Source organism: Mustelus asterias, chromosome 9, assembly GCF_964213995.1.
Source record: "Mustelus asterias chromosome 9, sMusAst1.hap1.1, whole genome shotgun sequence".
NCBI classification, from domain to species: Eukaryota; Metazoa; Chordata; class Chondrichthyes; order Carcharhiniformes; family Triakidae; genus Mustelus; species Mustelus asterias.
The window spans coordinates 38,478,926-38,504,267 of NC_135809.1; the positions used below are offsets into that span (position 1 = coordinate 38,478,926).

The window sequence follows — 25,342 nt, forward strand, 5'->3', positions numbered from 1 at the left end:
CATTTGTTTCCTTCTCCCATTCATTTTCCTTCTTTCATGTGGTGCAGTCACTTCATACAAACACTTGTTGGTTGTAGCTGGCCTTGAGGATGACATTTTTATTCCTGATGCTACAATTGTTCTGGAAGCATTGACTTTGTGAATTTTACATTTGGTTCTTTTTATTTGTATTCAATGTAAGCCTTGCTTCAGTGATGGAAGAATCACTCCAGGTCTTGAGCACACAATCTAGGCTGCCAGTGAGGCTAATACTAAGGAAGCGCTGTATTCTGGTTGAGAATTTAAACTGAGGCCCAATGTGCCCTCTTGAATGGATGTAAAGGATTTCTGAACTATTTGAAGAAGATGGGGGAATTCTCCAAGTGTACTATCCCACACTCCACATCACTAAAACAGAACGTCTAGGGCAGAATTCTCTCAACCAGCCCGTGGTGGGTTTGGTCTTGGGAGGACACAGTGAATCTGGCAAGAGCCAAAAAGTCCGAAATCCGCTGGCATAAAATCTTGCTGTAATTCTCTCAATGGCGGGTTATGGTGGATCGCACTTCCCGCTGCCAGGTGACGCAAATTCCATTTGCATTTCATGAATCCTGACTGAACAACTGCCCGTTGGCATCCTGTCAGGCATTCCAATCTTACATTACGTCAACGGGAATTTATATTGGCATCAAACCCAATTGCTAATGAGTGCTGTGCACAGAGTGTTCCTCAGTTTGCCAGAGACTTTGGGGAGAGTGTAACAACTTTCTGTCATTGTGCTGCATTGCTGCTAATGCACCATTCACCACCCTGTTGGGGTAGACCAGATCCTTCCTCCATCTCCATGTCGAGCTGGTCTTCATGGACAGCACCATGCTGCTGGACCCATAGATCCTCCTGTGTCAGAATCAGATCAGTACAGTGCCTGGGATAGGGGTGTACAGGGGGGGTCTCCTTGTCCCTGGTGCCACACACCAGTACTTATCTGGACAGCATTATGTTGTGGGACTTGCACAGCCACCCCAACAAAGGTCCAAAGTTTGACCGGCCTGGGGGGGTTTACCGGATGAAGAAGGGGGAGAGGGGGGTCAAAGGGATACCATATTGTTTACTGGAAGGGGACACATGAAGACTCCAGGTGTGGTGGTTGGAGGTCCCAGTAGGGTATGGGCAGGCGATAGGCTCAGGGGGGTGATGATTAAATCAAGGAATGGACTTCTTTTTGAGGCTGCTATCCTTTTCCCTCTGGGTTACTGACATCCTGCACGATCTGGTGAAGACAAGTGGGCTGGAGAAAGTGAGATGATGTGCTGGACTGGTATTTAAATATAGCTCCATATATTCTGCATGGGGAAGGCAGATGCATATTCCACAAGAACGGTGCATAAGGTTCAGTTGGCTTAGGTGGTGGGTGGACAAATCAGCTGCTGGCCCACCAGGAGTTCGGAGAGGAACTCCCCTGTGCAGAATTAATCAGGTTCCAAATGCAAAATTTGGCTTGGGATCCTGCCATTTTGGTTGGCGCTACCCGCTACCATATTTTGCCTCAACGTGGGAGAATTCTGCCCTGGTTGATTACTTCACTGTTGCTTATGAGACCTTGCAATGTGCAAATTAGCTATTGTATTTCTCTATGTTAGTATCCTTCAGTCATGATGTGGAGATGCTGGCGTTCGACTGGGGTAAACACAGTAAGAAGTTTAACAACACCAGGTTAAAGTCCAACAGGTTTATTTGGTAGCAAAAGCCACACAAGCTTTCAGAGCCTTAAGCCCCTTCTTCAGGTGAGTGGGAATTCTGTTCACAAACAGGGCATATAAAGACACAGACTCAATTTACATGAATAATGGTTGGAATGCGAATACTTACAGCTAATCCACATCTCTTTAGCCTGTCTTGATACTCTCTCCACTCACATTGTTTGTATCTTAAAGACTTGATTAGTTGTAAGTATTCGCATTCCAACCACTATTCATGTAAATTGAGTTTGTGTCTTTATATGCCCTGTTTGTGAACAGAATTCCCACTCACCTGAAGAAGGGGCTTCAGGCTCCGAAAGCTTGTGTGGCTTTTGCTACCAAATAAACCTGTTGGACTTTAACGTGGTGTTGTTAAACTTCTTACTGTATCCTTTAGTGCCAATCTTAAATGGAATGTTGCTTGTCTGTAGCCTGTTTTCCCTCTATGTGTCTCATGCCCAATTACTGTGTGGTTGTACGTGCATGCAGAGAATCAGATTGCCACTTAACACTCCCCCAAAATAATTTGACAATAATTTGTAATTTACACAAGTCCTCAATCCATTACTTGAATAATTGAGTTTGCATAACAAGCCTGGTCTTGTAATAACTTTTGACATCAATACTTTTAACCATGTAACTTATTACTGGATTCCTGACGAAATCTAGGAAAGGAAAATGCAGAGGTCCAGGTTTCCAGACATGCCCAGGGTCACTAGTAATTGTTTGTAATAAAATTTCCCTTTCATTCCAAGATGACCTCATTAGATCCTTACATCATAAGAAATAGGAGCAGGGGTCAGCCACTTGGCTAATCAAGCCTGCTCCACCATTTGATAAGATGATGCTTGATCTGATTATGGGCATAACTGCATTTTCCTGCCTGCAGGGGGCATAATGTTTGCCCCCCCCCCCCCCCCCCGTAGATAAAAAAATCTGTAAAATTCAGTCGTGAATTTATTCAATGGCCCAGCCTCCATTACTCTCTCAGGAAGAGAATTCCAAGACTAATGACCCTCTGAGAGAATAAATCCCTCTGCATCTCTATCTTCTATCGGAGAGCCTTATTTTGAAACTGTCTCCTCTAGTTTTAATGTCCCATGAGAGGAAACATCCTGTCAGTCCACCTCAAAATCTTATATGTTTCAATATGATGACCTTTCATTCTTCTAAACTCCCATGAGTATAGGCCCAACCTGCTGAATCTTTCCTCATGGCACAATCCCTTCATCCCAGGAATTAGCCTGAGTTTTTTCTGAATTGTTTCCAATGCATGTATATCCAGCTATAAGTAAGAAAGCCAAATTTGACCAAGATAAACAGTTACTTGCATGGGGAAGGCAGATGCATATTCCACAAGAACGGTGCATAAGGTTCAGTTTCAAAGCATTAATTAATTGGAAGCCTGTTTGAGGAGGTTGGGCTCAACTTCCTTCCAACTCTAGGTTTCTTTCAGTGTCACATCTCTGAGCCTCCCGCTGATGTGCTACTCAAAACAGACAAAAATATAATGCCTCCTTATTCTGCCAGTGCCATGAAAGCAAAAGATCTTGGCATGGTGAATTAGAGGGATTTTAAAAATGAAACATTTTTAGTCTGTTTAGTCTGTTATTTCCTGTAGGACTCGGGAGGAGCAAAACCTGGTGGCCTATCCTCATAATGGGAAGATTTATTTCTGTACATCCCGGGAGGTCCCTCCTGACCATGAGTTACTGTTTTATTACACCAGGGATTACGCAAGGCAACTTGGTAAGTGGACTGGGTCAGTCTTACCATTCATTTGTTTTAGATTTACTTAATTACTCTGGATAGTTCAAGAAGCAATAGCCAAACCCCGAGCATTTGTGCAGCTGTTTAATACCAGCTTATCCCAATCTAAAGGAAATTTTGGTATCACGCATATATAGCAGTAGTTATTACCCATACTCAGCAGCAGATGTGAAATCTCTCCATTAGGTACCCCATTGGACTTCTGAGTACAGTGTAATAATTCTGCACGGAACATGGATATATACTTGGGCAGCAAGCATGCAAGTGTTTTAGGAGTCGGCTGCTATTTTTCTGTTTACTGGTCAAAATCTTTATGAATAGGAACCGGGGGCCATATTTCAAAATCTCTAGACCAGAGACTGAAATCAGAAATAATGTGGTTATTTCTTGTTATGTTTAGAAATATTTACTGTTCATTCCTTTTCACTTGTTCATCTTTAATTATCCTCCAACTCAATTCATATAACAGCTGGGAAATTCTATCTAGCAAGCATTGCAAAGCCTGCAACATGATTCTGTTGTTATCACTGTACGTAGCCACACAGTTTGGCATCCCTAGGAATTAGAAGTTGGCATTATGTCTTCAAAGTTTTGAGTTTTTTGATGTTTACTTGAGCAATAGGACTTATGTAATTTCTGAAAATGTATGCTGCTGTACAGAAGTCCCTGTTCTCCATGATCTACTACTTTGTGAAATTCAGGGGAGTGTCATGGGGGTGTAGGGTAGGTATTTGGAGTTATGTTATTTCCTCTTTCATTTGTTCAAGGATATGATAGGGCCCCTAATTAAGCTGGTTGTAAGAGTAAAAAGAAAATTATTTTTATTCCTTTCTTTCTCTAAAGTTTTGGTGGATGGAGTGTAATTTGGAAAAAAAGGATGTGGTCTGCTTTGATGGAACGAATTGAAAAGCAGAAAATTATTTAATTGGAGAAACTGAATGCTGCAGTAGAGGGATCTGAGTGTCCTCTACAAAATGTTAGTACGCAAGTAATTAGGAAGGCAAATGGAATATTGATCTGCATTACAATGAACGGGGAGTATAAAACTAGGCAAGTCTTACGATAATTGAGACCACAAAATTCCTGAAATTTTGGTGGTCTTATTTGAGAAGGATTATACTTATAATGGAGAGAGTGTATTAGATAATTCCTGGAATGAAAGGGTTGTCTTATGAAGAAATGTTGAGCAGGTTGGTCTTACGCTGATTTGAGTTTGGAGAAATGAGTGGTGAAATACATGAGACTCTGAAGGGGTTTGACAGGATAGATGCAAAGAGGATGTTTTTCTTCGGGAGGGAATATAGAACTAGGGGGGCACAGTTTCAAAATAAGGGGTTTCCCATTAAAGATGGAGATGAGGAGGAATTTCTTCTCTCAGATAGTCGTTAATCTTTGGAATTATCTACTCCAGAGAGCAGTGGAGGCTGACTCATTGAATATTTATTCAAGGCTGGGTGAGACAGATTTTTGATCTACAAATGATTTGAGTGTTATGGGGGTCAGGAAGGAAAGGAAGGCCACAATGAGATCAACCATGATCTTACTGAGTGACAGAGCAGGCATGAAGGGCCAAATGGCCTACTGCTGCTTCTTATTACAAAAACACTTCTCTTTATAGCTCAGTACCAGACCTTGATATGCATCCATTGACCTAGAGTGGAATATGTACATATGTGCATTTATTTTGTTGAAGGAGTTCCAGAACATCCAGATGTGCACATGTGTCACTGTGGGAAAGCGTACGGCACATACAGTGAGCTGAAGTTGCATCTGAGCAGCCATGGACAGAGCCGAGAAAGGAAATGGAAGTGCTCCATCTGTCCAAGAGCATTCACCTCCTCTACCAAACTGAATGTTCACATGATGGGGCACATGGGGATGAAACCACACAAGTGTGAGTTCTGTAGCAAGGCATTCAGTGATCCCAGCAACCTGCGAACACACCTCAAAATCCACACAGGTAGGTCTACTATTCTCAGCTTCAGCTAAATTTACCACTGGTCATTGCAACTGATCAAGGACATTTATTTACCATAAACATTTTTTCCTGTAATTTACCCTGCACCCAGAGCAAGGATAATACTGGAAGCAAAAAATACAATTTTCCTATTTCGCTGAATGTTTTTCACCACATAAAACTGGTGAACTTCCATCTGCGGCCTTTTTGAAACTTCACAGCTTGGAATAATTAACTTTGTTACATAGATAAATCTCTAAACCCAGCCTCTGTAATTAGTACAGAATATTACCAGCAATCAGGTGCCAAATAATGAAAACAGATCATCTGGTTATCACATTACTTTTTGTGGGTTCAAATTGCCCACCTTGTTTACTACATTATGACAGTGACTACATTTCAGACATTGTTGGCTGTAAAGTGGTGTGGGGTGGTCATGAAAGGTGCTATACAAATATGCCCTTTTCTATCTAGCTAATTTCAGCATATAATCTATGATGAAACTCCAGTGCTGTACTATTAAAAGGACTGTGCATCTGCCTGTTTTAGTGGTTCCAATGAATGTTGAAGGTCCAACGATTTACCCTCAACTAATAACACCAAACAAAAAGACTGAGCATTGGTCTCATTACTGTGTGTTCTGCTGTAGTGCTTGCATTTTTAAAATTTATTCATTCACGGGATGTCTGTATCAATAGCAAGATCAGCATTTATTGGTGTCCTAATTGCCCATGAGAAGGTGGTGATGAACCAATGTGGCCCATGTGGTTTAGGTACACACACAGTGCTGTTAAGGAGTTTCAAGATTTTGACCCAGGAACTGAATGAACAGCAATATATTTCCAAGTCACGATGGTGTGTGACTTGGAAAGAAATTTGCAGGTGGTGGTGTTTCCATGAATCTGTTGTCCTTTGAGGTGATAGAGGTTGCGTGTTTGGAAGGTGCTGTCAGAGGAGCCTTGATGAGTTGTTGCAGTGCATCTTGTAGATGGTACACACTGTTACCACTGCAGTGGTGGATGGATTACCAATCAAGTGGGGTTGCTTTGTCTTAGATGATGTCAAGCTCCATGAGTGTTGTTGGAGCTGCACTCATCCAGGCGAGTGGAGAGTATTCCATCATGTTCCTGACTTGTTCCTTATAGATAGTCGACAGGCTTTGGGAAGTCGGGATGCGAGTTACACTCCACAGAATTCCCAGCATCTGACCTGCTCTCATATCCACAGTATTTATATGGTTGTTCCAGTCAGTTTCTGGTCAATGGTAACCCACAGGATTTTGATAGTTGGTGAATTCAGCAATGGTAATGTCATTGAATGTCACGGGTTAGATTCTTATTGGAGCGGGTCGTTGCCTGGTACATGTGTGGCACAATGTTACTTGCCACTTATCATCCCAAGTCTGAATGTTATCCAGGTCTTGCTGCATATACAGACTGCTTCAGTATCTCAGGAGTTGTGAATAGTGTTGAACATTGTGTAATCATCAGTGAACATCCCCATTTCTGATCTTACGATGGAGGGAACCACATTTGCCCACATAGAATAATTAATCGTTGAAGTATTTGCTTCTGAAAGATGCTATAAGGTGCTGCAAAAACAGCTTGCATTTATGTGATGCCTTTAATGTGAAAAAGACTCTTCCGAGATTTGTGAAGATGTAAATGTCTAACCGTTAGGCAGAATGACATAAACATTTGATCTAACTGATGGATTTAAAGAAAAGTCTTAATGAAGTTGTGTGTGGCGAGGGGTTTAGGAAGGAAGTTTCAGAGCAAGGGGTCGCAATATGGAGATGGGAGCTGGTGGATTTGTAAGGCTGGAAAAGGTTTTAGTGATGGAGGGGGACAAGGCCAGGAAGGGGTTTAAACACAGAGAACATAGAACAGTACAGCACAGAACAGGCCCTTTGGCCCACGATGTTGTGCCGAGCTTTATCTAAAACCAAGATCAAGCTATCCCACTCCCTATCATCCTGGTGTGCTCCATGTGCCTATCCAATAACCGCTTAAATGTTCCTAAAGTGTCCGACTCCACTATCACTGCAGGCAGTCCATTCCACACCCCAACCACTCTCTGAGTAAAGAACCTACCTCTGATATCCTTCCTGTATCTCCCACCACGAACCCTATAGTTATGCCCCCTTGTAATAGCTCCATCCACCCGAGGAAATAGTCTTTGAACGTTCACTCTATCTATCCCCTTCATCATTTTATAAACCTCTATTAAGTCTCCCCTCAGCCTCCTCCGCTCCAGAGAGAACAGCCCTAGCTCCCGCAACCTTTCCTCATAAGACCTACCCTCCAAACCAGGCAGCATCCTGGTAAATCTCCTCTGCACTCTTTCCAGTGCTTCCACATCCTTCTTATAGTGAGGTGACCAGAACTGCACACAATATTCCAAATGTGGTCTCACCAAGGTCCTGTACAGTTGCAGCATAACCCCACGGCTCTTAAACTCCAACCCCCTGTTAATAAAAGCTAACACACTATAGGCCTTCTTCACAGCTCTATCCACTTGAGTGGCAACCTTTAGAGATCTGTGGATATGAACCCCAAGATCTCTCTGTTCCTCCACAGTCTTCAGAACCCTACCTTTGACCCTGTAATCCACATTTAAATTAGTCCTACCAAAATGAATCACCTCACATTTATCAGGGTTAAACTCCATTTGCCATTTTTCAGCCCAGCTTTGCATCCTATCTATGTCTCTTTGCAGCCTACAACAGCCCTCCACCTCATCCACTACTCCACCAATCTTGGTGTCATCAGCAAATTTACTGATCCACCCTTCAGCCCCCTCCTCTAAGTCATTAATAAAAATCACAAAGAGCAGAGGACCAAGCACTGATCCCTGTGGCACTCCGCTAGCAACCTGCCTCCAATCTGAAAATTTTCCATCCACCACCACCCTGTCTTTGATCAGACAGCCAGTTACCTGTCCAATCGGCCAACTTTCCCTCGATCCCACACCTCCTCACTTTCATCATAAGCCGACCATGGGGGACCTTATCAAACGCCTTACTAAAGTCCATGTATATGACATCAACTGCCCTACCTTCATCAACACACTTAGTTACCTCCTCAAAAAATTCAATCAAATTTGTGAGGCACGACTTGCCCTTCACGAATCCGTGCTGACTATCCCGGATTAATCCGCATCTTTCTAAATGGTCGTAAATCCCATCCCTAAGGACCTTTTCCATCAATTTACCAACCACCGAAGTAAGACTAACCGGTCTATAATTACCAGGGTCATTTCTATCCCCTTTCTTAAACAGAGGAACAACATTCGCCATTCTCCAGTCCTCTGGCATCATCCCCGTGGACAGCGAGGACCCAAAGATCAAAGCCAAAGGCTCTGCAATCTCATCCCTTGCCTCCCAAAGAATCCTAGGATACATTTCATCAGGCCCAGGGGACTTATCGACCTTCAGTTTATTCAAAACTACCAGGACATCCTCCCTCCGAACATCTATTTCCTCCAGCCTATTAGCCTGTAACATCTTCTCTTCCTCAAAAACAAAGATGAGAATTTTAAATTGCAGGCATTGGGGAAGTAGAAGCCATTACAGGTCACCAAGACCATTCAATGGGCAAGTGGGACATGTAGGATAGGTTAATTATGGCACATTTGGGACGAGTTGAAGTTGAAAGTCTTTAGTGCATAGATGGCCAGCTATTAGAATAGCCGAGGGTGACCAAGGCACGACTCAAAGTTTCAGCAAGTAAATATAAGTTTACCCTTCCTTTGAACTGAAACATAAGAAAAGTAATGGGATATTAACAAAAATAAATGTAAGTGACTTATATCCTGAATAACTAATTAAAACACATCCATATATTTACATTCACTTCCAGGTCAGAAGAATTACCGCTGTGAAATGTGTGACAAGTCTTTTACCCAGAAGGCTCACCTGGCCTCCCACATGATAATCCACACCGGAGAGAAGAACCTGAAATGTGATTATTGTGAGAAAATGTTCATGCGGCGGCAGGATCTCCGGCAGCATGTGCTGACCCACACACAGTAAGTCACCTATTGTTCGAAATGTGGTTCTTCTTCCCTGTTAGTATTGAGCATTTGGTAAGGGTATTTGCAGAATCTAGTGTACCAATTATATGTAAACTGAATCAATACACACTCTCCAGATCAGTGTTTCCCAAACTTTCCCACCCACAGAACTCTTTTGACCTTCCAAGAGTACTGACAGAATTATTAATTATTCTTATTATGCTGAAGCGTTATTAGTTGTTTTTGAACAATAGGCATAAACATACAAAAGCAAATTTATAAAAGCCTTTTCCATTTCTGACATGTATACATGTACCATAATTATTATTTTTTTAATCTTCTTCAGCAAATAGTTAAATCTTGCCTTTTTTGCAATTTTTACTGGGCGGAGTGTTGCTGCTTCATTTGCTCACAAACTTGTCTAATATTAGGAGTGCTGCTGAAGAACTGGATTCTCATATTAGACACGCACACAGATTCACACCCAAAAGAAGCGTACACACACATAGCTCTTGTCCCGTACCCCCTGAGTCAGCCTGCCCTAGCCTTGTGTTGTCTTCCCCCTCCGCCTTCACTCTCACCCTGGCCTTTCAATACTGTCTTTGCTGGCTGTTTCCTGCTCATCCAATCAGAAGCTAGCTTCTCAGTGCCTTGACTGCTGATAGGCTGTGTGAAAACCATCTTTGATTAGACAAGCTAGAAAGACAGCTTCTTTCAAAATAAAAACGGCCAGATCTACAGTGGAACCCCTGGATGAATCCTACAGAATCTCTGGGTTTCCACAGGACTTTTCATTGCTGTTAACCAGCAGTGCACAATTTATACTTTTCTTGAAAGTAGCAAAAGCATCTGGGAAAATACATTATGATCCTCTTAGTCACTATATTGCAAAACAAATGCTTAACATTTTACACCGAGAAATTACTAAATACAATTTTGTTATACGTGTGTAGTGTTACTTTGAAACATGAGCTTCTTGCACCACCACATTTGTAATTTCTGGATTTATTGCATTATTATTTGGACACGATACAAAATTGCAAGTCTTACATTAACTAGACATCCTCCAATTAACATATGTTTCCCGATACAATATAATCATAGAGCTAATATTAATTAACTGAAGCTGAATCAATTATCTATTGTTATGTTTTAAAAGATGACCAGTCACACATTCACTGAACTCAATAACAACCCTGTATGTAAAAGGCTTTTAAGAAGTAGCATAAACAGCAAAAACTTGTTAATTTACACCATACTATCAGCAGTGTGGGATTGGTCATGTAATTTTTCCCATGCTCCTAGTCCATAGAATCCCTACAGTACAGAAGGAGGCCATTCAGCCCATCGAGTCTGCTCCGACCACAATCCCACCCAGGCCCTACTCCCGTAACCCCACACATTTACCCTGCTAATCCCCGGACACTAGGATCAATTTAGCATGACCAATCAACCTAACCCGTCCATCTTTGGACTGTGAGAGGAAACCAGAGCACCCGGAGGAAACCTACGCAGACACGGGGAGGATGTGCAAACTCCACACAGACAGTGACCCGAAACCGGAATTGAACCCGGATCCCTGGCACTGTGAGGCAGCAGTGCTAACCACTGTGCCACCGTGCCTCCCAGTCAGTAATATTTGTGTAGTTGGAGAATAATTTACCATGAGATGTTCATAAGAAGACTTCACATTTATTAACATACAAAGAACAGTACAGCACAGGAAACAGGCCCTTCGGCCCTCGAAGCCTGTGCCGCTCATTGGTCCAACTAGACCATTCGTTTGTATCCCTCCATTCCCAGACTGCTCATGTGACTATCCAGGTAAGTCTTAAACGATGCCAGCGTGTCTGCCTCCACCGCCCTACTTGACAGATCATTCCAGGCCCCCACCACTCTCTGTGTAAAAAAACGTCCCTCTGATATCTGAGTTATACCTCGCCTCTCTCACCTTGAGCCCGTGACCCCTCGTGATCATCACCTCCGACCTGGGAAAAAGCTTCCCACTGTTCACCCTATCTATACCCTTCATAATTTTGTACACCCCTATTAGGTCTCCCCTCATTCTCCATCTTTCCAGGGAGAACAAGCCCAGTTTACCCAATCTCTCCTCATAGCTAAGACCCTCCATACCAGGCAACATCCTGGTAAACCTTCTCTGCACTCTCTCTAACGCCTCCACGTCCTTCTGGTAGTGCGGCGACCAGAACTGGACGCAGTACTCCAAATGTGGCCTAACCAGCGTTCTATACAGCTGCAACATCAACTGCTTCAAAATGTTGCAAACCGACTCGCCTAGATTTTAAATAATTATTTTCCTTCAGTATTTACCAAGGAGATAGAACAGGTGGACATGACATTGAATGCTGAGATGAGTAATGAGATGAATGCATTTAAAATTAAGCAGCTCAGATTGTTGGGCCGAGCACTCAACCCTGAAGATCTCCTGCAGTGATACTCTGGATTGAAATATTGGCCTCCAACAACCACCTTTTTCTGTGCACGGTCTGACTCCAATCAGAGAAATGTTCCACCCCCGCCTGATTCCCATTGACTTTAATCTTGCTAGGGCTGCTCGATGTCACACACTGTCAAATGCTGCCTTAATGTTGAGGACAGCTCTTTTGTCCATGTTGGGACTGAGGCTGTAAAGAGGTAATGCCAGAAACGCGTGGGATACATATCAGGAAAGGATTACAGGCTGGGTATCTTTTCTCTTGAAAAAATGCTGAAGGGTGATCTGGTTTTAAAATCATCTATTATGAATAGTTTTAATAGAGTGGATACAGAGAGCGATGTAGAGACAATGTTTCCTCTTGTAGGGACAAGCATATCTCGAGTATATCAATACCAGATAGTCACAAGTAGAACTTGCTACCACAGGAACTGGCTGAAGGGAATAGTATAGATGGACTTGAGGGAGATGGCAGATTAAATGAAAAAAATGGGGGAATGGCCTGTTTCTCTACTTTTTTATCTTGTGTAATGTAATTCTGTTTGTCCCACAAGTAGCAATGAGATGAACAGATAATGTTTTTGATGTTGCTAGAAGACTCTTGCTCTTCCTTGAGTAGTACCATGAATTATTTCTTCATGTGAGCTGAACATGCAGACTTGGTTTAATGTGTCATCCAAAAGACACTGGTTGTGACTAAGAGACGTTCTTTCAGTGCTGCACAGAAATGTCAATCTAGATTATATGCTCATGCCACTGGAATGCGGCTTGAACACACACTAAGGCAAAAATACTGTCACTGAGCCCAGACACCTGCACTAGGATCACCTCAAAAGGATTAAAATCAGTGTCAACTGGTTTCTTGACAGGGGTAGGTAGACCAGCCCCAAACGTAATGACAGAATTACTGCTCACTCATGCAAGTTGCTATAGATTCCAATCATGGGGAAAACTCTACAAGTAGGTTAGCTTAAATAATATTGTTAATGGGTATTTCAGGTCATCATTGAAGATTAGAGGTGGAGGATCTTTGATTTTACATATAATCATATATGGTATCTACTAAAAATAAAGAGTGCAAATTAAAAAGCATCCTTTTTAAAGAATTGTTTTTATACGTTTTTGTGCAGAGAACGACAAATCAAGTGTCCAAATTGTGACAAGCTCTTCTGGAGGACAACTCACTTAAAGAAACATCTCAACTCACACGAAGGAAGAAGGGATTTCATCTGTGAGAAGTGCTCAAAAGCATACTTGACAAAATATCACTTGACTAGACATTTAAAGATTTGTAAAGGCTCCAAGACATGCCTACCTATGCAAGATCTGGAGGAAGAGGAAGTAGATAGTGAGGATGAAGAACTGTTGCAATCTAGTGCTGGGACTTGCCAGTTGAACAATGAAGACTACACCACAGAAGACAGTGCTCAGTAGTAGTAATTGCAAGGTACTTCAGTGGTTGTGTAATAAGAGCAAAGCACATGGGGCTGAAAACTTGAGCAAGAACTTGTTCATGGACCAAATGCAGTTTTCATCGTCTCAAAGTTAATGGGTGCCATCTGAAAGGTTACAGAATTGTAAATGATTGGCATTAAGAGTCTGAAGTCCATCTTCCCTGAACTAAAAAGTGCACCTAATGCAGAACTGAAGACAGTGCAGCATGAAGCAAGAGTGGATGAGCAGAGCAGCAATGTAGCAGTAAAGTTTGTATCAAGCAGTCTGTTACTGCTGAATATGAAACAGATTATAAATGGTCAGATTCTAAAATAAGTTCTCAAACAAGGTCAATCCTTTGATTATGTATATGTATCCAGATGAGTGTCTTCTCATTTCTATATAGAATCATTGAAACATTTTTGAGATTGACCAGTAAGATTACTGCCCTGAGCGAGCCCACAGATGCCAGCTTTCAAGATATTTTGCAATCTCTGCCACATGGACAAAAAGAGTAGTTACTTGCTGTCCCGTGGTTATTGCTGCTATGGGATTTGGAGCATAGCTCCTTGCAGCCCATTAATGGTGATATCAAGGATAAATGAAGGGCTTGGTTAACATGCAAAATAAATCGAAGAACTTAGAACATTGCTTCAAGGTATTAAGTATAAAAGCTGAAAGTTCATGATTGTATATTCAAGTTAAATCAGCACAATTTACTGTTTTACTCTGGACTACTTAGTCCAGAGTGACCAGCCCAGTGGAGGACAAACATGTGCCTATTGATTACCAGCATCACAGTCGATATCTTGTATAGGAGCTGATTCTCTGTCTTAACATTTTAGAAATTAACTGTTCACTGTAAAAGAGCTTTCCATATGCACACTAGCTGATGATAAATATTACATGGCATGTGAAGCAGTCCCACACTTTTCTAACTGTAACTGAACAGTGAGAAGCTTCAGGAGATTGTAAATCTCAATTTGTGGAGCTGCCTCATAACTATTTAGTTCTTGTGACTCTATATGGCTTAAGACAAAATGCATGCTTATCAGCAGATAGATGGTGGATGGGCAGGTAAGAAGGTTGTTAGCCAAAAGAGAAAACACTGGAAAATCTCAACAGGTCTGGCGGCATCTGTAAGGAGAGAAAAGAGTTGACGTTTCGAGTCCAGATGACCCTTTGTCAAAGCTACCTAATCCTAACTTTGACAAAGGGTATCTGGACTCGCAACATCAGCTCTTTTCTCTCCTTACAGATGCTGCCAGACCTGCTGAGATTTTCCAGCATTTTCTCAGATTCCAGCATCCTCAGTAATTTGCTTTTATCCAGATTGTTAGCCAAAATGGACATTATAGCCTGTGCATTTGTGTAATATATTGTAAATTTTTCTGTAATATATTTTCCTTTATGCTCCATTCAAACTAATATAAAATGTGAATTGGAATGCAGCATCATTTTTATGTTAAAGGCAAAATAAATAATCTTGTTTCAACATTTTGCCTTACAAAACTGATCTACAAAAAAGCCAAATAAACCAGTTTTTGGTACCAGAAGTCCTTTTTTCTTGGTACTTCTTCCAAAACCAGCTGTTCAACCAAAGTTGCTAATCATGTGGGGAACCATGCAGACTGTGAGTCTATGTAGGCTGAACTGTCATACAAATCCTTTTAGCAGTGGGCTTTATACAATTATACTTGTGTGAAATATGTTGATTGCTCCCAAAGAGTTCACAGCTAAGTGTTCCATTCAAAATCCATAATAATGGCGAAGTTTAGCCTTTAAGTGAAAATGTAATGGGGACAAGTGGTTATTCTCCAGTTGTATATTTTGCTAAACTGAAATGCTTTAGGTGACCCGGAAAAGTATCCAAGCCTGATGCACTGGAAGATATTTTATCCTGCAGAAATATTTTTTAGCAATTGGGATAGTTTGGGAGGAAATGTCTCCTCTGGATTCCAACTTAAGCCTTATTGATGGAAAGCCCCTTTGGGTAACTGTGATCATTTCTGGAGAGTACAAGATCAGGGCACTAAATTGTAATGTCTAAGATCACGTGATGTCTATAATTGGAACTCGAAGTACAGATCACATCCCTTTAAGCAGGTGTATTCCTGCAAACATGATGGTTGGTGTAAGAGCTGTCAAGACTTGCAGACCAGACCTCCTGTCCAGCTGGCTGGTATCCTCAGGTTACCAGGCTACCCACCAACCTGAGTTGGTGGGTAGCTTGGCCTATGACAGCAAGACGACCAGGATCAACCTCAGCATTGGGAGCAAGTAAAGTGGCCAAAAAATAATTTAATAAAGCACTCCTTTCACAGCCTCCCACTACCTGCGAAAGGGCTGCAGAGAGATTTATCAAGTTTATTTAACTGAGCACTTGCCTTGCAGTGTTGAGCAGGTCTTTGCTCAGCAATCACCATTTTCTGTTCCCTGTCATCAGATGAGTGATTTTCTCTCTCTTGGCCTAGTAAGTGCTCCTGAATTCTTATCACATTAATACTGCTATGACATGGGGTTCAGGTGATTTCTAAACGATTACCTCTTTTTGGCCAATATGAAACAACTGCCCTTTTCAAACAGGTGATTAAAGTGATTGGGCTTGTATTCAGATAGTTACAATACTGAAGGTGAGTTTGACATTCAGGGCAGTAAGATTTATTCTGTATGCAAGTGCTTCTTGAAGGACATATTTTCAAATTGCTTTCCACATTCAGGCATTTTAGTTTACTCCCTCCCCCCACTTATTTAAAAACTGTTACCTAGTTTTACTACTATTCTTAAAGCCATACCCATAACCAATACGGCATTAATTACCATAATCTGAGTTCATATTAAAGTATTAATGCAGTTCCAGTTGTTTACAAATTAAATGAACTCCTAGCTACCTAATTACATGAGCAGTTATTTTCTTATGTTAGGTTAATTGAAAATATTCACTCTAGTAATAAAGGTAAAGTCACATAGTCCCAGATGGCTGGAGGCTGCTCTCCCCTTTTAAGGGGGAAAGAAGTGACTGGTGGTGATTATAACCAGAGGATCACCCCATGTCAGGTGAAAGGCAAGGTTTGAGAAGGCGGGCCTTCATGAATAACCTCAGCTGGTACAGGAAATGAACCCATGCTGGTGGTCTTGCTCTGCATCACAAACCAGCTGCCCAGCCAACTGAGCTAAACCAGCTCCCAAGACAGTTATGCAATTGGTGTATGCTTTACCAAGTAATAGTTCTAGTTAAGTGAATTCCTACTCTTAATGGCCAGAGGTATAGAATAAATCACTAGGGAGAGCGCTAAACAAGTTTCCAATTGCATCTCCTGCTGCCCCCACATCCAGACCAAAAACAAAGAATTAACCAAAGTAATTATCAGAGAGCACTAATTTTGACATAGGACTGCTTTGTACAGTGCCAAAATCACAACTAAAAATCCCAAGGAAAGAAATTGCATAAAGGATGACTGTCCAGGTCATATATATTTATTCCAATTTATTTTACAATAAGGTGGTTTCTCCAAGTGTCAGATAAACTTCCCCAGAAATGTCCACAAAGGAAACACTGTGGAAGAAAAATACAAACCAATGTTAAAGCATTCAAGTTTTATGAACTACAAATATTTACAAGAAAAATCTACTGTTGCTTAATGGCTCAGCAGGTAAGTGACTGTTTAATGCAGTACTGGGACATACAGATCAGAAAGATTCATGGTTTGATTCCTACTGTGGCTATTAGCTCAGTTCTACACTTTTGCTTGGTGGGGCAACTGGAAGGGAAAGAAACAAAGTAGATTGGCAGTGACTTTGCCCCTTGCTGGAACATGTTCATCTGAATGCAGGGTGAGGACAGGATCAAACTTCATGGTGGGCTCATCACAATTAAATAGTCTTCTGGCACTCAGACAGGAAGAATGGTCTTGCAGAACTGACTCCCAGGGAAACAAACCCCTGCATCAGTTATCACCATAAGAAGTCTCACAACACCAGGTTAAAGTCCAACAGGTTTATTTGGTAGCAAAAGCCACTAGCTTCCGGAGCACTGCTCTTTCGTCAGGCAAGTGGGAGTTCTGTTCACAAACAGGGCATACAGAGACACAAACTCAATTTACAAAATAATGGTTGGAATGCAAGTCTTTACAGGTAATCAAGTCTTAAAGTTACAGACAACATGAGTGGACAATGTCAGTTATCACCGACAGGATACAGAACAAAATAATTCGGATAAAAATCTACAGTAGTGACTTATGAGTCTCAACCTCCTAGAAATAACAACACACAAGGCCAATTTCCAAGATAATATTGACATTAAGGGAAAGCAGGTGACTAATTTATTGAATAGTGGAAGACTATCTGACAAAACAGCATGATTTGGCTTAGACATGACAAAGGATCCACACATGCTCCTGCGTGGAAGTATCTGTGCTTGTCATTAAGGGCAATGGTTCCAGCATATGATTACTCTGGTCAGCAAGGGCTCTCTTGGAAGCTCCTAAAAATCTCTTGGCTTTTGGCCATCTGCCATAATACCACCTTATGTGGCTTGGTATTAAATTTTGCTTTATAATATTCCTATGAAATTTTATGTTAAAGATACTATATAAACACAAGTTGTTGCAGCAGGTACTTTGCCAACTCTGCAAGTACAGACTGTAGATCCATTATACCTACCATTTCAGGGAAGCAAGTTCAAGTTATTCTTCATCAATTGGAGGGATACCAAGCTCCTCATCAGTCCATTTGGAGGGATCAGGATAAGGAAAATGACCCTGTTATAAAATATTAGTTGTTAATAAATGGAGCAGGATGTAATAGCTTAAACACAATCTTCCCTTGAAATCAATAATATATCCAGAATGCAAGGGTAGATTTTTGTTACAGCTTGTTTACTTCTGCTGTAATCATGGACAAATAATTAAAGATTAACAGGAAACAAAAATAAACAAACTCTGAAAATGTAAGCTTTTTTGTAGTCTTTTAAAACAAACAACAGGAATATTTTGCTCTCTAGAAACAGGCAATGGTAACTGTGTACTTTTATTTATGTGCACATTAATTACTTTATATGGATCAAAAACAGAAAATGCTGGATAATCTCAGCAGATCTGACAGCATCTGTGGAAAGAGATCAGAGCAAAGAGTCATCCAGACCTGAAACATTAACTCTGTTTCTCTCTCCACAGATGCTGTCAGACCTGCTGAGATTTTCCAACATTTTCTGTTTTTGTTTGATTCCAGCAATTTGCTGGAATCAAACAAAAGTAATTTGCTTTTATTTTACTTTATATGGATGTGTTTATATTATTTCATAAAATGTAGAATCCATAGAATCCTACAGTGCAGAAAGAGGCCATTGGGCCCATCGAGTCTGCACCAACCACAATCCCACCCAGGCCCTATCCACATATCCCTACATATTTATCCACTAACCCCTCTAACCTATGCATCCTGGGACACTAAGGGACAATTTAGAATGGCCAATCAACCTAGCCCGCACATCTTTGGACTGTGGGAGGAAACCCAGGCAGACACAGGAAGAATGTGCAAACTCCACACACACAGCGACCCGAGCCGGGATTCGAACCCAGCTCCCTGGAGATGTGAAGCAGCAGTGCTAACCACTGTGCTACCGTGCCACCCATGTACAAATGTATTCAGTCAGAACTGAGGGAAGCTAACTGTTTTGTTTTAATTTTTATACCATTTTGTACAATGTATTTGTATTAACATTTACTCACGGGATGAATTATGCTGAGGCCTCAGGTTTTACTTGTGCTGGGACATGTTACACATAATGAGACCAGCATGTACATTCATAGCACTGATCAGCTAACTTTGGCAGAGACCACTAACTCGTGTACAGTGCATGATCAGAGATCAGAATCAATTAGTGTCGGCCACCTCTGCAAGTGTGTTTAATTAACCAATGAACGTGAATGGGTGTTCTCTGAAATAATGTATAATAATGACTAAGAAAGAGAACAATCATGTAAGACAGAGAAGGAACTCCTAATAAACTCGTACGATTGTACCAGACCACGAGATGTCGGTGAATTCTTGAAACTAACAGAACTCTGCTTTCAACAGTCTCTACTTTTATCCCTTTAATAAGGCATGGAGGCATCTGTTCCTTTATCTAAAGTAGTTTTGGCTATAATTTTGTGCCACTTGTTGAATGTGAGTTGTGTCAAGAAGTAGGATCAAATAGAATGTCAAGTCTACCAAATCTTCATAAATTTCTATTAACTTCTGCATCATAATCCACCAGAATAAATACTACCACAATGAGAAAAGTTTATTGAACTCTACTGCGTGTGTCCTAGCTGGCACCAGGTCTTGTTTGCCCATCACTTCTGTGCATTCCGGCCTTCACTGGCTCCTGCTTCAACAATGCCTCAATTTGAAAACAATCATTTTTTTAAAAATTCCTTAATGATCTAACGCCTCCCTATCACTAAGTTCTTCCAGCTTCACAAACCTCAGATCTGTGCGTTCCTCCAATTCTGGCCTTTTGCACCTTCCCAATTTTAACTTCCCAACTGGCGGCAGTGTCACCAGACCAAAGAATTGGATTTCCCTCTCCAAGTTCTCTCATTTTGGGACCCATCTTGTTGATCAAGCTTTTGATCATCTGTCCTAAGTCCTTACATGGTTCAGTGTCAAATGTTGTTTAATAGTTCTCCTGTGATTCACATGTTTTCCTGCAATAACGATGATATATAAATACAAGTTGTTGTTCGAAGTGAATAATATAGCACTGAAGATGACCTTGATAGTCCATCTATACTGCTGGTTCTTTTGAACAGCACTTCAGTTAGTCTCAATCTCCCACTCTTTCACATCCCTGCAATTCTTTTCTCTTTCGAGTCATTCTGACTAAATCTGTGCCCTCTTGTCATCAACCCTTCCGCAATAGGAAACAGATTCTCTTCATTTGCTCTTTCTAACCCCTCATGACTTTATACAGCTCTATCAAATTTCTTCTTAGCCTTCTTTGTTCTCAAAACAAAATACCCAGCTTCTCCAATTTATCCCTGTAACTGAAGTCCCTTATTCCTAGAACAAATTCAGGTAAAGCTCTTCTGTACCCTCTCCAAAACTTTAGTGTCCTTCATAAAATGTAATATACAGAATTGAATACAATACTTCAGCTGGGGGCTGAGTCAGTGTTTTATGTAGGTTTAGTCCAAGATCTGAAATGCTTTCTTAACTGTTTTGTTAACATTGAAGGTGGCAGGACACATTATATGCACCAACACCCCAAGGGTCTCTGTTTTGCACCCCTTTAAAACTTGTATTGTCACTCTAATATACAAATCAAAACTTCAACATAGTGTGGAAGAAAAAACAATCTCCAACTGAATAAGTAAGGAGCTCAGATGTCTTCCATTCGCTTTGAATGTCCTTAAATTGATAGAGTTACAGTACCAGTTAGACATACAGTCTGGAATAACATTGAAGTACTAGAACTGGGAAAATAAATTTATTTTTACAGAACCATCCCTTAAACAATTGGCAAATTGATGGTGAATATTAAGAGCCAGGCAAGACTTCATTCTTTCCTAAGAGGTGAAGTGAAAATCATAACACTAGAAGTACTCACAAAGACTGCATCAGGATCATGCCATAGGTGCCAGAAAATCCAGAACCACATAAAAGCACTGAGAAACTCCGACTGCAGTACTTGATTCTTGGTCAGTTGTGGATACTGTCGATATTGAGGTTCAATGTGGGCCCCACCACCAGCTCTGGAAAAGGAGGGAGTAGATAGGCATATGTTAGAAAATGTATATTGCCATGGATTGAAACCTAATTAATTAACATTCTGAGGAAGGGCAATAAACCCAGGTAAAATTTCCAAGGAATGCTCAAATTTCACCGAACCTCAATTAGTCACTATAAAGGTGGAGAATCCTTTGGCAGATAATCGAGGCTGCAGAGCAGTGAAAAAGATTATACCAACCAAACATTCAGGGTACAATAATGTCTCTAAGACAACTTTCTTTTCAAATATTTTATTTTAAGCTGACAAAAGATTTGAAAAGCAACAACAGACAAGAAAGGCTACAAGGGCCTTTCTGCTCACCTGAACAGGCTGATCAATACACGTTTCACTGCTTCCTGCAGTATTGTCTGCCACCACCCACAGAAATTCAAAGGAGTAAGGTGAGTTCAAACAATCAAGAGTTGAACTGTAGGGGATATTCCAGGACGTCAGTTTATTATTGCAACCCATACAATTTCAGGGCGGCATGTTGGCACAGTGGTTAGCACTGCTCCCTCACAGCACCACTACGCTACTATCTCCCATTTGAGATAAGTCAGAAAGAATTCTTAAATTTTCTTTAATAGGCCATTCAAACAAGTTATTCAATATTCATAGGTGTCCAAGAAAATAAATAAAATACTGGTTTGATCTAAGTTGTACTTAATCTTGCATGTGAAATTCTATTCAGTTCTGGTCTTCATATCAAAGGAAAATTGTATAATTATTGAAGGGAATCTAGACGAAGATCTACATTATTGATTTCTGATCTACGAGGAAAGCAGATCAATCCTGTGGCATTATTTTCTGCAGAACAGTGAGGGAGTGGGTGGTGGAAGCGGGAAATTGGGAACAGTCTGTGATTTTCAAAAGAGACCGCATGATTTTCTCAGATGTGAAGATTTTATACTCAGGGAAGTTCTTAACATCTGGTACAGAATCCGATGACAAGGTGGACAAGAGTTTAATGCCAAAGAAGTGCAGTTTAATAGGGTGACCAATTTGTGGAATGAACAGTTAGGACAATGACACAAATGTACAAGGAGTTTATTTTTAAAGGACCTGGATTCATTCATTAATAAAGCGGGTCCAAGGCCATCAGTTCTAGAATTAGGAAGGAAAATGATCAATGGTTAGAACGACCAACGGTCTCTTATGCTAAGCAATGCTGTGCTGTACCACATTCCTTATAACAACAGTGACTACACTTCAACTTCATTAACTGAAAAATGCATAGGAACATCCTGAGGTGGCAAAAGGCACTATGTAAATGCAAGTTTTTATTTTGCTAGAAATGTCCTTAAAAAATTATACTTTGCGCATAAAATTTGCAAAAGTACATTTTGTAAATGCCAATTTGAACTGTATGTAAATTGAAACCTCTCCCCTTAGTCCAGGAACAGGAGATTTATAAGGGATTTGATGAAAATCTTTTTCATCCAGAGGGTGGTGGGAATCTGGAACTCTCTGCCCTGAAAGGGTGGCCATGATGTGGAGATGCCAGCGTTGGACTGGGGTGGACTCAGTAAGAAGTGAGTCACCTATGAAGGGACAGCGCTCTGAAAGTTTGTGATTCCAAATAAATCTGTTGGACTTTAACCGGGTGTTGTGAGACTTCTTACTGAAAGGGTAGTGGGGGCAAGAACCCTCAAAACATTTTAAGCAGCATTTAGACGAGTAGTTGAAACGTCATGGCATACAAGGCTACAGACCAAGTGCTGGAAAATTGGATTAGAATAGATGGTTGGCACAAACATGGACCAAAGGTACTCTTTTTGTGCTGTAAAGCTCTACAACTCTGAAACACAATTCAATTTTTTTTCAATCCAGTGCATGGAATTGAGGTGCCATTCCACATAATTACAGTCTATATTTACAATATACATTGCACATCATATTCTCTGGTAAATGGAGCCTGGAGAAGTTTTCCACAGGTTTCAGACCCATGGTGTATTATTTTGGGAAGCCTTTAAGCTGTGGCATTTCCTCAATAGTCTTTGCAGCAACTGCACCAAGCTTTTGTGTATCCTTCAGTACACAGTCCTGGACCTTGAAACATGTCAGACTGCAACCCTCAATCATGGACTTTGCAGTGAGAGTATGACACATTTCAGGCAGACCAAAGAGTGTGTCAAGTTGATGCTGTGCATCCCTGGCAATAGAGCATAGAGCAGTGTCCTGCATTATGGAACAGCCCAGGATGAAACACAACTAAAGCTACTACATCTCTGCATGGGCACATTCCAGAAGGAATTGGGCAACAATCATAGAATCATAGAATGCTACAGTGCAGAAAGAGGCCATTCGGCTCATCGAGTCTGCACCGACCACAATCCCACCCAGGCCCTAACCCCATATCCCTACATATTTTATCCACTAATCCCTCTAACCTACGCATCTCAGGAAACTAAGGGGCAATTTTATCATGGCCAATCAACCTAACCCGCACATCTTTGGACTGTGGGAGGAAACCGGAGCACCCGGAGGAAACCCACGCAGACACGAGGAGAATGTGCAAACTCCACACAGACAGTGACCCGAGCCGGGAATCGAACCCAGGTCCCTGGAGCTGTGAAGCAGCAGTGCTAACCGCTGTGCTACCGTGCAGCAATCGTCCCCATTGCTGCCACAAGGGCAACATATAGCATCGCTGAGGCTCCAGATGTCATCAGGATCTGACAGGGGGGGTACTTCTTACCAACAGCCCAAACTACATTTGAGAGTTCTGTCATATCCTTTTAGTCTGTTCACTGAACCATCCAACATGATCTGGTCAGCACAGTGGCTAGCACGCAGGACCCGGGTTCAATTCCAGCCTTGGGTCACTGCCTGTGTAGAGTTTGCCCATTCTTCACATGTCTGAGTGAGTTTCCACTGGGTGCTCCGGTTTCCTGCCACAGTTCAAAGACGTGCAGCCGAAAGAGAAAATGCTGGGAAATCTCAGCAGGTCTGGCAAGTAATCTCAGCAGGCCTTTGACTAAGGGCCATATGGACTGGAAATATGAGCTATTTTCTCTCCTTACAGATGCTGTCAGACATGCTGAGATTTCCCACATTTTCTCTTTTGGTTTCAGATTCCAGCATCCACAGTAATTTGCTTTTATCCAAAGATGTGCGGGTTAGGTTGATTGGCCATGCTAAATTGACTCTAGTGTCAGCAGGTTTAGTAGGGCAGATATGGTGGGGTTACAGGAATAGGATCTGGGTGGGATTGTGGTCAGTGCAGACTCAATGGGCCGAATGGCTTCCTTCTGCACTATAGGGATTCTATGATCCACATCTCATTTATCTACAGGGCCCCAAGGGCATTGTGTCTCTTCTGGACTGCTCGTCACAGGAGTTCTGCACAAACTTTTCTACAAGAGACAAATGCTCCAACTGAATGAAGGGTTCTGTGAGAATATGGTCCGACCCATCCTGTACAACACATCCCGAGAATCTGGAGTTTATAGCTATAGTAAAGTTGCCGACTTTTACCAGGATTCCCAGCTCTCCCTCGCTCCCAGTCACTGGGAACTTGTTTGCACCCACCCGGGTCCAGTTGGAGGGCTGACACTCACCTCCTGACCGGTACTTTCCCTGCACTGCGGCCCTGCAGTAACCGGGAGCCGCTCCTCAGCACCGCCCGCAGCGCCCTGACCGAGGACATCGCGCCCGCTACCCAACGCCCCCTTCACTACAGTACATCGCAGTAACAACAGCCCCTATTGGAGAACAGCAACCCGCCAGTAACAGCGTCTCTCATTGGGTTATAGTCAGTAACGGGGACCTCGATTGGACGAGACCTGGCGACCCGCTTCCAGCCCGTCAGAGAAGCCGAGTCACGGGGGGGGCGGGGCTTGCTGATGGGGCGGGGCTTGTTGCTAGGGGATTTGTTGTTGGGGTTTGTTACTAGGATGTTTGTTACTAGGGGGCGTGTTATTATGGGCTTGTTGCTAGGGGTGGGGCTTGTTGCTAGGGGGTTGTTACTAGGGCGTGGCTTGTTGCTAGTGGGTGGGGCTTGTTGCTAGGGACAAGGCTTTTCACTATTTATATTAATGTTCTGGAAGATGGAACTGGTTATATATTTGCAGATGATACAAAGATATGTAGAAGGACAGGTAGTATTGAGGAAGTGGGGAGGCTGCAGAAGGACTTGGACAGGTTAGGAGAGGGGGCAAAGAAGCGGTAGATCGAACACAATATGGGAAAGTGTGAGGTTATGCAATTTGGTAGGAAGAATAGAGGCGTAGACTATT

The 25,342-nt window shown here is 41.8% G+C and overlaps 2 protein-coding genes across 3 annotated transcripts in view; one reads left to right on the forward strand and one right to left on the reverse strand.

Moving 5' to 3' along the window:
* Positions 1-14,899, forward strand: part of prdm4 (PR domain containing 4) — a 29,745-nt gene extending 14,846 nt beyond the window's left edge. For both annotated transcript variants that reach the window (XM_078220016.1, XM_078220017.1), the window contains exons 9-12: positions 3,340-3,467; positions 5,182-5,448; positions 9,306-9,474; positions 13,045-14,899. In XM_078220016.1, coding sequence (XP_078076142.1) covers positions 3,340-3,467; positions 5,182-5,448; positions 9,306-9,474; positions 13,045-13,348 — 868 coding nt within the window. In that variant the 3' untranslated portion in view covers positions 13,349-14,899. The remainder of the gene's footprint in view (positions 1-3,339; positions 3,468-5,181; positions 5,449-9,305; positions 9,475-13,044) is intronic.
* A 1,910-nt stretch (positions 14,900-16,809) lies between these two features.
* On the reverse strand, positions 16,810-24,810 carry ndufb2 (NADH:ubiquinone oxidoreductase subunit B2). Its single transcript, XM_078220018.1, has 4 exons — positions 24,665-24,810; positions 20,943-21,087; positions 18,011-18,108; positions 16,810-16,904 (listed from the first exon to the last, which is right to left on the reverse strand). The coding sequence occupies exons 1-3, from the start codon at positions 24,751-24,753 to the stop codon at positions 18,034-18,036; spliced, it is 309 nt and encodes a 102-aa protein (XP_078076144.1). The 5' UTR covers positions 24,754-24,810; the 3' UTR covers positions 16,810-16,904; positions 18,011-18,033.
* Between the last annotated feature and the right edge of the window lie 532 nt (positions 24,811-25,342).

Coding starts and splice junctions, on each gene's coding strand:
- ndufb2 (XM_078220018.1), bottom strand. CDS start 24,753: ATGTCCTCGGTCAGGGCGCTGCGGGCGGTGCTGAGGAGCGGCTCCCGG. Junction 21,088..24,664: donor GGGAAAGTACCGGTCAGGAG/GTGAGTGTCAGC, acceptor CTCCTTTTCCAG/AGCTGGTGGTGGGGCCCACA. Junction 18,109..20,942: donor ATGATCCTGATGCAGTCTTT/GTGAGTACTTCT, acceptor ATTTTATAACAG/GGTCATTTTCCTTATCCTGA.